The 12,918-nt window shown below is 39.9% G+C and overlaps 1 protein-coding gene across 4 annotated transcripts in view; it reads right to left on the bottom strand.

Annotated features, from left to right (window-relative positions):
* LTBP1 (latent transforming growth factor beta binding protein 1) overlaps window positions 1-12,918 on the bottom strand; it is a 387,949-nt gene that overhangs the window by 83,706 nt on the left and 291,325 nt on the right. For all 4 annotated transcript variants that reach the window (XM_028117233.2, XM_028117231.2, XM_028117230.2 and 1 more), the window contains 3 exons: window positions 10,732-10,854; window positions 5,724-5,846; window positions 3,434-3,556 (listed from right to left, as the gene is read on the bottom strand). In XM_028117233.2, coding sequence (XP_027973034.2) covers window positions 3,434-3,556; window positions 5,724-5,846; window positions 10,732-10,854 — 369 coding nt within the window. The remainder of the gene's footprint in view (window positions 1-3,433; window positions 3,557-5,723; window positions 5,847-10,731; window positions 10,855-12,918) is intronic.

Genomic DNA, 12,918 nt, shown 5'->3' with positions numbered 1-12,918 from the left:
ATTTATTCTAACAGCTCCACAGCTATTCTCATGGGTGTTACGTAGGCAGTCGGTTTTTAGATTTACCTTTCCTTGTTCTGTAGGAAACTAAGATAACCAAGGAAAGGCATATTGGGTCATTAGCATCATGTGAAAAATCTCAATTCAAAAAAGATGAAGGAGAGCCCTGAGAACATGAATTTCATCCACAAGAGGAACACACTGCATTACCTAGATGTTTGCCTTAGCATAATGGAAGTGCATCAGCTTTGTGCATACTACTTTAAAATCATTTGATTCATTCATTTTTCAAAATCTAAGAGAACCTCTGTGAGGAAAAGAAACACTTATTCTAAGTGTTTATAAATGATTGTATAGATTTGAAAACTGCATTATATTAGAGCCTGATTTAGTCTAAATTTCTTTTGAAAGACCTCTATCTTCAAAAGCAAAAAAAAAGAAGAAAAAGAAGAGAAGAGAAAGAAAAGAAAAAGCAGGCTGAACATTAAGAGAGAGCCCAACACATGGGACGGTCCTGCACCACTGCCTAAGGTGGTGTGAAAGACAGAGCCCTTCTAAGATTTGGGCAACAGGCTTTAAGGAAATGATGTCAATCTTGATCACACCTTCACTAGAGAATGCACTGGTCAAAGCCACCAGAGATCCACACCCTGTTTAATCCCATGGTCAATTCTGGCCCTCATCTTGCTTAGCAGCAATGTTTGACAACAGTTCATGACTCCCTCCTCTCTGAAATGTTTTCTTCTCTTGGATTTTGATTTTCATCCTTCCTCTCTTGCCACTTGGTCTCAATCCCCTTTGCTTGTTCCTATCTTCCTCCTCACTTATAAGTGAGGGGCCAGGACTCCATCTTTGACCCCTTTTCTCCTCTAACTATACTTACTCCCTTGGTGATGTCTTCTAATTTCACAGCTTAAACACTATCTATATGTTAATGACTCGCAGCCCAGGACCCACTAGTGAATTCCACACACATAGGTCCATCTGCCTTTCAGATCACACTTCCACACTTCCCATTACCCCCTTTTATTTCTCTCCATAGCATTTATTGCCACTTAACTAACTATATATTTTACTTATTTATCATGCATATCTCCCCTCACTAGAATGTTAGCTCCACAAAGGAAAGAATTTTTGTCTCTTTGGTTTATTACTATATATCCTATACCTAACAATACCTGGTACATCCCTGGCATGCAAATATTTGTGTAATGAATGCATGCATGAAAAGAATGAATGATTTTGACTTGGAAAGAAATGTCACAAGGAAACAAATACAAGCACTTCTTTTCTCACCTTTTTTGATTTGGTCCACAAAGAAACGACCAAGAGAGAGGGGCCACAGAAAGGCAGAGTAAATCATAAATCTTCTTTTTCAGACTTTGCAAGGGACTAGCATGGAGCAATCATAGTGATGGGCTGGGGAAGGGGCTAAGATGCATATGGAAATAGAGACTGTATCTAGAAAGGGAACAAGTCAGAGGCAGGGCCTTTAAAGGCTGAGATGCCAAGACCTCTAATAACCAGAACAATGGAGGCCACCCTTCACAGGCTGAATGGCTACTGAGCATGTTGGTGCAAGTAACACAGAGAAATTAGCACAATACTTGGGATTCTGACTCTGATTCTGACTTCCAGAAAGACTGTAGGATAACACTTCAAGAAAACAAGGCCTTTGGCAGAATTATTAGAGGAAAGTTACACATGTAAATATAAAAGCCAACAAGAAAGATGGTTCTTCCTCCCACAGCTGTGAGAGGCATGTGAACAGCAACAGCTCAGTTAATTACAGCTAAATACCACTGGGGAGGGTCTGAAACACTACTAGCTGGGAATTAGCAGGCTGAAATGCTACTATAGTTTCGAAGACAGCACTGAATTAGTTGAATGGACTCCAATTCTATTTATAACCTAGAACACTAGGGAAATTAGCCCTGACTTTAAGAGACAAAGGACCAATTATATACTCCAAAAGAAGCCTTCTTATTGAATATCTATGTTAACAATGATGAGCAAATTGGCTAAAAAGTTTTTGTTTAGCTTTTCATGCGGTTGATGTTGATAGAATAAAAAATCCTGGACTTCTGATGAGATGGGCAACACATTAAAACAGCCAAAATACAGCAACATGCCCTCTACTGAGGACCAATCAATAGCCTTGGTTGCCCTCTGGGTCGGTCAGGGGTTAGGACAGAAGAGATGCTGGTGGTCAGTTTAGGTTTTCAGGGCCTTAGCATGTGCCCCATCATCCAATTTATTCTGGAAGTAGTTCTTCCATGGCTGGTCCCCAGAGGCACATCTGCCTCTCCCACCTTAGAAAGCCACTATGTTGAATCATTAACAGTTATCCCTATGTTAGAGAGTTCCCAATACACAATTTTTCAATCAAATTTCATTATTTAGATCATCACTTGTTTGCCTATTTTTCAATAGGCATGCTGATTACAACTTTTCAATGGAGTCATTAGCCCTTTGAAGACTATTATTACCTTAGGATCAAATCCTAGATGATTTACTTATTTAGCAATAACATACATTTTAAGGCCTCTGAAACTGCCCCAGCTGCCCTCTGGAAAGTTTGTCTCTGGTTGTTCCAAGTTCTCTGGTCAGTAAAGTAGGATGCTATGAAGTATAATGGATCTTTCCCAACCAAGAGGGACTGACAAGGGAGAAAGTATCATGGTCATTTTTCACTGCGTATCACATTTGTGCCACAAAACCACTCCCTAAAAAGCTCATGTGTTTCTCTCCAAGGTGGGGTTTAACCCCTCACTCACAGACTCTAACTCTCCATGTGAGGCATAGCCCTGCCACACTCCTATTTCTGGTCTCACAACTGACAGGTTCTACATGTGGGACATCAGAGGATGAACTGGAAAAAAACGGTGAGGTGGGTAGACAATAAGCACAGAGAGTTCACATGTGACAGGCTGGTGAAAGACCAGCCAACCACCCCAGAGGCTCCGAGGCACAGCAGGTAGTGGGGTGGTTACAATTATACCATGCTCTACACCTGGGGTATCTTTTAGAAATACTTATGCAAAAAACTCAAAATTGAATTAAAGTTTAGCTCTTAAAAACTTCCCAGCTATCTGGAAAATTCACTTGTGTTTACTTATTTGCATGCTGGTCCTGCATAAATAAGGTGTTACTGTTCAGAACTATATACCCAGGAAAAACCATCTAAAGCTGAGGAAAGTGAAACTGACTCTTTACTCATTTAGCGGCATCATTCTTCTAAACCACAGCTCTGAGCAGTGCAAGGAAAACCTGGATTCTACTGGCTTCTTTTCATTATTTGTGTGACCATGGGGAAAATGATTTTGCAGGAACCTAATGTCCTGACTGTGAGGTCAAAAGGTTGGACTCAAGTACAAAAGCCAGGATGATGTCCAGATTTTTCTGGGATTCTGCAATCAGGAGCAATTCTCACCTTCACAGTGGTCCCCAAGGGCGGATGCTCTGTAACCTCGGTCACAAACACAGAGGAAAGAGCCCTCTGTGTTCCTGCACTGTCCATTACTGCAGAGGTGATGGTGCTGACATTCATCAATATCTACGGGCAAGAGAGTAAAAAAAAAACTGTATAAGTGGTACTTTAAAAATATTTTTAATCATGCATGTAAAGAAGTCTATAAATTATCTAGGTTACAATTAATTTAGGCTCTTTGTTATGTGAATTAAACTGATCTCTAGTAAAAGGTCATGAATCCCCCAGGAGGGAAAATCCAGATGAACTTAAAATCTTAACCAGTAAGCTAAGAATCTGTGCATATTAATCCCAATGTTCACCAATGAGTGGCAAATACTTTGCTGTCATCTGTAAACCTCAATTTAGCTTCTTGAATCTCTTTTATATGTTCAAATAGAACACTGAGCTTGAAAGCACTTAGGCCTGTAACAGCCTGAAGAAGAGGTGAGCAAACTATAGTTACACAACTGTAATCAAAATTTTATTGGAAAATAGCACCAAAAACTCATGTACTATCTGGCCCTTTACAAGAGAAGTTTGTAAAAGCATCATGGCATAGACATCTTCATTTCTTTTTCATAGATACACCCTTCAGCCCCTTAGCAATTAGGCTTCCATTTTTTTTTTTTCCCTCTCAATGATTTTCTGGCCAAATCTAATGGCCTTTCCCTCCTTTCAGCCAATTTGATATTTGCATTGCCACCAAATCTCTCTCTTCTTAACCCACGTATCCTCAGCTTAGAGATGATTTGTTTTGTAACCCAACCCTAAGCTCAGGCTCAAGCACACACACGTGTCATATCTGCACATCAGAAGGCACATGACATACTGCATGTATTCAATTATTTTACTTTTACCATTAGATTTTAAGTTTTCTGAGGGCAGGACTATGCCTACCACATCCTTTATGACTTAGATGATCTAATGTTTTACAGTGAGTAGGCATTAATTCATGTTGTTTGTTGACAGGCTTTGTTCTTCACATCTGAGTACATTTACCTACTTCTGGCAATGGAATTCTAGAAGAGTCAACACAAACCTAAGTTTCCATAGGGACCCCACACAACTCTGCTCTCCCTTGCTCTGTTATAGCATCATGTTGATTATCATGGCATTTGGCACCTAAAATTGGTTTGCCCCTATTGATAATTTGGTAGGCGGTTTTGCTTGTATCTTATTTTAGGTAGTGATATCACAGGCTCTTCAAAAGAAAGGATTATGAATATGACAGCCTTATTATATTATCTGTAGACTGACCTCTTCCCTTATTATACATTCATTTGTAGTTCTCAATGCACAGTGGGCATTTGATAAATGCTTAGCTAATTAAGGTCAGGAGTCACAGAATAAAGTAAAAAACTTTGAGACGGACTTGTAGAATCTAGAAGGAATTACTTAATTTATCTGTGTGTATGAGCATGCTTGTGTGTGCTCTCAATTCCTAAATTAGGAATTGTAATGTCTTTCCTTGTTCAAGAAAGGGGAAACTGGGGAAGGTCGTGATGATACTGGTTGATCTCTTTGTGGTACCATCATTTATAATAGCATCTCAGAAGACATTTGCACCCATTAAATAGTCAAAGTTTACATACAGCCATGGACATGATTTGTTTCCTTATGGGTCCTGTAGACTGTATATTCTGTTCTTAAATAAATGGCATTTAAATGACCTTTCTTTTCAAGAACTCTAGACTCTTGCGCTTGTCACCGGTGATACCATCATATCAAGTGCAGGAAGCATATACTTATTGAGAAGTGAAGTAATTCTGTGAAAGATTCGACGAAGTATGTTTTTTAAGTCTGAGGTCAACCTCAGCGAGATCCAAAATACTATCACCTGTAGAAACAGGACATAGTTCACAAACTTGATCTGTGACATAAGGGGGATGCTGTTTCTTTCATTCTTGGGCTGAGATAATAACCTTCCAATTGCTGAAATCTGAGTAGGTAAGACTTTCAAATGAATTAAATAGAACCGATTTTCTGCAGCAAGGAATTACACAGAGAGCAATGCTTTTTCTTCCTGAGATGAATGCTCAGCCACTGATCACAAATACCTTCTTTTTCAAATTTAACACTTTTCCATCCTGTGTTATTGATTTTTCTGACTTAAGCTGAGGTCCCTTGCTTTTTGGCACTCTCCTGCAACCATCCAGTTAGCTTCTGAAAGATGCTCCCTTTACTGAGTACTGTTTTTCAGGCCAGAGACCTTAAACAAAAACCACAATAGTTCCCATAGCCACGCTCCTACCTTCACACTGGTCTTTTGCCGCTGATAGCTGGTACCCCTGCCCACAGGTACACCTGAAGGAGCCCTCTGTGTTTTTGCACTGCCCATTCATGCACAGATTCCCTTGCTGACACTCATCAATATCTGTAAATAGAAAGAGTGACAATTATTTTAAATTAGGCCTGTATCTAGAACAATACCGTTACCTAAACTTTGAGCCTATAAATCAAGCTATGAAATCAGGTCCTAAAGATCAATGTCTAACTATTGTTTTCTTCTGAAAATATCTTATTATTTAAAATGCATCTGAAAGGTTTTGCCAGGAGAGCTCCATTTGGGGCACAGTCCTTCCCCTCAAGTATGACCAATAACTACCCATTTCCAGAGCAAAGCCGTATTTCTTAGCCTCTCATGTGGCATTAATCTTTTGAATTATATCCTGATGTAAGCAAGGTGTCACATTATCCCATGTTTCCTGAAATAGCTCACATAAACTGTTAATGTAATTGCAGCTCATGAATTCATTTTTTAATTAGTTTTTTTAGAGAAATTAATTTGGTTTACTAGAAACTTTTGTTTCACTTATTTGTAAATAAAACGGATCAACACCACAGCAAGTCCTGCCTGCCTACTATTGACTGCCAGTAGAGAAATTAAATCAGCAAGCTGAATGTCACTTTCAGAACGATGTTGTACCTTTCCAAATGCTCTAAGTCTATTAGCTTTAGGAGTGGTCGACAGTAAAGAACAGCCTATGCCACATTTTCTTTCAGCACATTCTAGTAAGTAGTTGAGACGTCAGTTCAAGAACTTAAGACCAACAAGAGCGTGTGGAGCTCGTTCGATCTCACGCAATGTCTGACAACATTTTTAGTGCCTTGGACTCTTTTTGACTTTCTCAAAGAAGATGACAAATTAAGCATTCCCATGCAAAGATGTCTGCAGCAAGAATATACCCCCCATTCCAAGTACTGTCAGGGTATGCCAGACATCTTACATAAGTTACTCATTTACGTCGGGAATACTGTCAGAAGTAATTCATTGTAAGAAATGACACACACACTTGGAACAACTTGAGGCAACCCCGTTATCTTGAATAAGGTGATCTTGGGGTCTTTAAAATGACCACGGGGACAGAGGCAGTGTAATTCTACAGATAAAAAAAAAAAAGCCTTTTTCTTTTCTGATGAAGGACAAAATTCCTATGACTAAAGAATGCTTTCTAATAAAACAGGCACGCAGGACAAACGTCTTCTCTCTTTTGTGCCAAGAGATAAATAGAAAACAGCATTTTCCCTGAAAAGGATTTAAGGGACTTTCACACATATCACTGTGACAAATCCAGCTCAGAGTTAAAATAGAGACTATCTCCAGGTATTTATAAATTTAGGACGTATAATGCTAAAATGTACAAAGAGATACAAGAAAGAAATAAAGAAACAAGTACTGAATTAATACACGAGACAGCATATTTACAACATGAAAAAAAGTTGTCAGTACATTTAGTGAGGTGAAAACCCCAAGTCAGTATTTAGCACTAAGGTGAAATTTGGCAGTTGCTGGAATATTGGAAAAGGAACAGATTTAAGATCTGGGAAGAATTTGACATCAGTGAGCTGAGGTGTTTTGGGAAAGATTATGAAATAATTACAGAAAAGGGGTGTTATATAAATTATTATCGTAAAAAGGGTGGGCTTTGATTGGGGAGTAAGGAAAATAATCAGTGTATATGTAGGTTTCTAGAGCAATGGATGGGGATCTTGCCTGACCCCATCCCACACTGCAATGTGGAGACCAGGAAAACCAGAATGGGGGGGGACAAGGTTCATTGGCAAGCGGCGGTAACAGCCCTTTCCCACCTCCAACCTTTGACATGTGCAGTTTTCTCTGCCTCCTAAGGTTTTCTCCCTTCCGTATTCAAAATTTTAGGACCAAGGTCGAACAGCAGTCCCTCAGAAAGCTTTCCCAGCAGCACGCAAGCAGGATTAGCCACACACTTCTTGGCTTTAACAGAACTTTGTACATGCCTATGATCTGGTGAATAACAACATCAACTATGTGTCAGACTCTGTCCCTGCGTTATCTCATTCTCCACACATTACCTCTGTTTCTGTATTTTTTCACACAATCCTCACATCTACCTGAGTAGGTACCATTACTGTTGCCTTTCTGCAGATGAGCAAGTAAGGCTTAGCGAAGGAAGAAAACTTACCCAAGCTCACACTTCTGAGTGTCCAAACTAGGTTCTGATACACTGCACTCCTCCTTTGTAAACTAAACTCCAGACTTCATTTGGGTTTCACCAGTTTTTTTGATTCATGCACTCACTCTGTTCCAGAACCCAATCCAGGGTACGACACGGTATTTAGGGGTCCTGTCTCCCCCATCTTTCCTTATTCTTCACAACTTTAACAGTCTTGGGAGTATGGGCCAGACTCCTGTAGAATGTCGCCAATCTGGATTTGTCTGATATTTTTCTCATGATTAGAGGTTGGGGTTATGGGTTTTTTGGAAGGAATAAATACAAAGGTGAAACGCTCTGGCCCACACATAAGGTCAGGAGTATATGACATTCCCGTGACATCGCTGATACTGTTAACCTTCATCACTTGGTACTCTATTATCTACAATTATCTGTAGTAGGTTTCTGTCTTTTCCAACCAATAAAAGTCCTCGGAGAGATTAAAACCACTCAGTAGCATCTGCATTTGAACACAGTGCCTGGAACACGTGGGTTCCATGATACACCCAAAAGAAAGGGAAGGATGAAGAGAAGCTTCCACAGCCGAGCATCACATAGAGGTGACATTAGTGTTCCTAGGGCTGCCATCAAATGATGGTGTGAATTTGGGGATGCTGGGAAGCCTTCTTAGAAGAGGAGTAGGCTCAGCTGGGATGGCTGAGTAAGAAAGAGTGAAAAAGTGGTTTTAAGTCATTCACCTAACATGTGCTTACTCAGAGCATTATCCCTCTAAAGAGTCCAATCCCCCAATTTTAGAGATGGTATGAGACCTGGAAATCTGAGTTTATTTATCCACGGTTGCACGGTGAACCACTAGAAGAGCTTGGTAGGAAGGCTGTAGACGTGGGCTGGCAGGAAAAGGACCCAGGGGGAAGGGAGATGCGCCCACGTGACCTGCTCCACTGGGAGTGGCCAGTGTTCCACTGTACATAAGGAGTTGGGCCCCCAATGCGGAGGTCGGTGAATCTGCTACTGCCAGTGGGGGATGCTACAGTTCTCACAAGACAGTAAGATTCTGTTTACTACTTGCCTACCATGGTGAGAAATTAACCTCTACCACCCTACCTCCTTCACTTTGAGATACTTCAGAAAGAAGAAAAATTCACTTATTTCCTCTCTTCCTCCCCTGCAAAGAGCATGCTTTTAGGTATAAAGAACTAGGAGCAGAAAGGAAGCCATCCACAGATTTGACCAGAGAAAAAATTTAAACTTAAAAAAAAGAATTATGCCAAGAAAATTAGAGAAACCTTGGACAAATTACAACAATAATACCCCCAAAAATATATTTGTAATGCACAGACACATGTATATAGGTTTACACACGTATTATAAATTGTTCATATAGATGCATTAAAAAACCTGATAAATGGGAACAGATATAACATAAATTTACACAAAAAAATACAAATGTTTAACAAACACCATGAAATAAATGTTGTAATAATTAGAAGTGCCCAGAGAATTAACAGATATAAGCATAAATAATAAATAATCTTTTAGAATTAAAAGAAACACATTTTAAAAATTAGAAGTTAGTGTTCAGTCAAAATAATAAAAGACATTGGGACGCCTGGGTGGCTGGCTCAGTCGTTAAGCGTCTGCCTTTGGCTCAGGTCATGATCCCAGGGTCCTGGGATCGAGCCCCACATCGGGCTCCCTGCTCGGCGGGAAGCCTGCTTCTCCCTCTCCCACTCCCCCGCTTGTGTTCCCTCTCTCGCTGTGTCTCTCTCTGTCAAATAAATAAATAAAATCTTTAAAAAAATTAATAGTAAAAGACATTAAAAACATTTTACCCAATTATTCCACTTTTAAAAATAAGGAAATAATCCTAAAATTCAGACCAAGTTTTATTAAAAAAAAAAAGCTTGTTAGATTTGTTTTTTTAACATAATGATGAGAAGTTCTAAAAAAAATGTGATTGTTGAACACATGAACAGCAAGAAAATGCTGAAGTAGTAATACACTGACTATTAAACAGCTTTCAAAAATAATATTTGAAAAGTTTTTAATGATGTGTAAAATGCTCACGATATACTATTAAATGACAAAAAGCAAGATACAAAATTGCCCATATATTATCTTGTGATAGAAAATATCCATGAGATAGGACTATTGATGAATGAGATTGAGAAATTGTTATTTTTGTTTTGCTTATTTTCTGTGTTTGCTAGATTTTCTAAAACGAATGTTTTTTTAAAAAGATTTTTTTTTTATTTACTTGAGAGAGAGAGAAAGGGAGGGAGTGAGAGAGAGCATCGGGGGGGCAACGGAGAAGCAGGCTCCTGCTAAGCAGGGAGCCCAATGTGGGGCTTAATCCCAGGACGCTGAGATCATGACTTGAACCAAAGACAGAGGCCTAATGGACTGAGCCACCCAAGGCACCCCTAGGATGAATGTTTTTTAATTGAGATATAATTCACCACCACATAATTCATCTGAAGTGTACAATTTAATGGTGTTCAGTATAGTCACTGAGTTGTGGAACTGTGTGTATTGTTTTTATAATGAGAAGAAATGAAATAAATGGGTCTGTGGTTTAGAGATGCTCTCTAAAAATATGCTGTTTTCCTTTATGTAAATAGATACGGTCTGTATGTAACCACAATGGGGAGTGACTTTCAAAGGCACCAACAAAAATGTGCTCCGAGTAGCTCAGTCAGAATAAATGACAGGTAGCATGCTTCTCTCTCTCTTTTTATTTTTTAGTTCCCTTTTCTAAGCTAATTACTCTAACATATTCTTAAATGCAGTTCAAATAAAAAAGAGAAATCTGATCACAGCATTTACCTTTGCAGTGCTTGTGGTCTGGCGTCGGGGTATAACCCTTGTGGCATGAACACATGTAGGAGCCTTCAAGGTTGGAGCAAGTTCCGTTTGTGCAGACCTGTGGTTCCAGGCATTCATCCACATCTTGAAGAATGTTGCAGAAGGGGGAAAAAACCCACAAAGACAAAGAGAGAAAAAAAGAAAACATGAATAAAGTTGAATTTGGCTAAAAATAGAAAGAGCACATCCTCAAACAGGGACAGATTCTTTAAGATAAGCTTTCAGATTAGCCCAAAGGAGGAACAGGAGCTCTGGTGTGAGCTGCATGTATGATAGTTCTATGTCTTGATTTACTTTATGCAAAGTAACTCAAAAAAGGAACCAAGAATGCTCTATGAATCAATTCCATGGAAAGCTCGTTGTAGAGGGGAGGGCAGAAAAGATGGCAGGGTGGGAGTTAGCATCCCCTGCACAATGAAGTAGTCCAAAGAATCAAAGACGTACTGAGGTCTAGCTATGGAACTGATGAGTTCAGCAGGAAGGGAGGGTTCGCGAAAGCCAAAGACAGGAGTCGGGACCCGAAGAAACCACAAGAGGTCTTAGCAGAAAGATTAAAAAAAAAAAATGATAAAATGTTCAAAGATGGCACTGAATCGGTATTATAAAAACCAATCTAGGGGACAAACAAGCCTAGTGGGCAGTTTGAAGGTAGGGGACAGGCTGCAGAGATAGATAAAATAATAGCTCGTCTTCACCAAGCCCTTACTGCATGGAAGCAGGAAAGGCTGTGCATGTACATGAGCTTATTTAATCCTAAAACGAGGCATAGAAGCCAACCATTTTATAGACAAAGGAACCAGGATTCAAAGAAGTTCCAACAGATTGCCCAAGTCCACATGGTTTGAGAAACTGGTGGCTCATAGGTGCATCCAGTCAGCTTAACTCCAAAGCCCATCCTTTTGACCGGTTTCTATTAACACAAGTGTAGTGATAGAAACCGCTGAAGAGACAACTAGGAATGTTTGTTTTTATTATTTGCTAACACAGCATTTATATAGAAAATCATCAATGTGTTCACTGATTTCATTCAGCTTTCATTATGTTCTTACTAGAATGTTGTTAATTCAGGGGCACCTGGGTAGCTGAGTTGGTCAAGCGTCCGACTCTTGATTGATTTCGGCTCAGGTCATGATCTCAGGGTTGTGAGATTGAGCCCCCCGTTGAGCTCCAGTAGGGAGCCTGCTTGAAATTTCTTCCTCTTCCTCTGCCCCTCCCCTGCTCACTCTCTCCCTCTCTCTCTCTCTAAAATAAATACATCTTTTTGAAAAAAGATGTTAATTCACAAAGAAAAACTTGAGTTCTGCGCCCCACCTAAATGCTTTTGTTAAGTCCATCGTATGTTGTAGTTGAGAAGACTGTGTAGCATGAACAACCAACACCGTAAGAGGAAAGATTGAAACCACTAAGTGCTGAAACTACACACAGCATCATGATGTAGGCTTAATTTTACAGCAGTCTATAACTCAATCCAGGCATCTTAATCATAAGGCAGACCAACAATACGGAGGAAAATGCTCTTGACTACATCCATTTCATTTTGCAATGCTCGCCATGAAAGCAATAAAGCTTGCCACCCTCCTAATATTAATAGGCGGAGAGTCACGAACACATGAACATCAGAGACCTAGTTCTAACTGAGCATTCCAGAGTTCGAACTGCATTCATTTGCTTGACATTTCCTTAAACCTGTATTCTAGTTTTCTCTCTCTCTTTTTTTTTTAGATTTTATTTATTCATTTGAGGCAGATACAGAGAAAGAGAGAATGAGCAGGGGGAGAGGCAAAGGGAGAGGGAGAAGCAGGCTTCCTGCTGAGCTGGGAGCCCGACGTGGGGCTCAATCCCAGGACCTGAGATCATGACCTGAGCCGAAGGCAGACGCTCAACCATCTGGGCTACCGAGGCACCCCTGTACTCTAGTTTTCTTAAAATGATATCTAGAAATAGAGTATTACCAAAATGAGGCTATGGTGTGTGAGCACGCATGCACACACTGGCACACATTTCACATGCAAACTGAAAACAGCCAACTAACTGGCATTGTCTGAGCGCTCTACCTCACTTTCACAAAATCAATTACAGTGAACTGGACTCTACTCCATGATAACAAAAAGAGCACTTCCAGACTGACTCATTGTCCATCCTTTCTTT

Source organism: Eumetopias jubatus, unplaced genomic scaffold (genome assembly GCF_037043125.1).
Source record: "Eumetopias jubatus isolate StellerSeaLion01/CBP00866 unplaced genomic scaffold, mEumJub1_p1.0 scaffold_9, whole genome shotgun sequence".
NCBI classification, from domain to species: Eukaryota; Metazoa; Chordata; class Mammalia; order Carnivora; family Otariidae; genus Eumetopias; species Eumetopias jubatus.
This window is presented reverse-complemented; position numbering and strand designations above follow the sequence as displayed.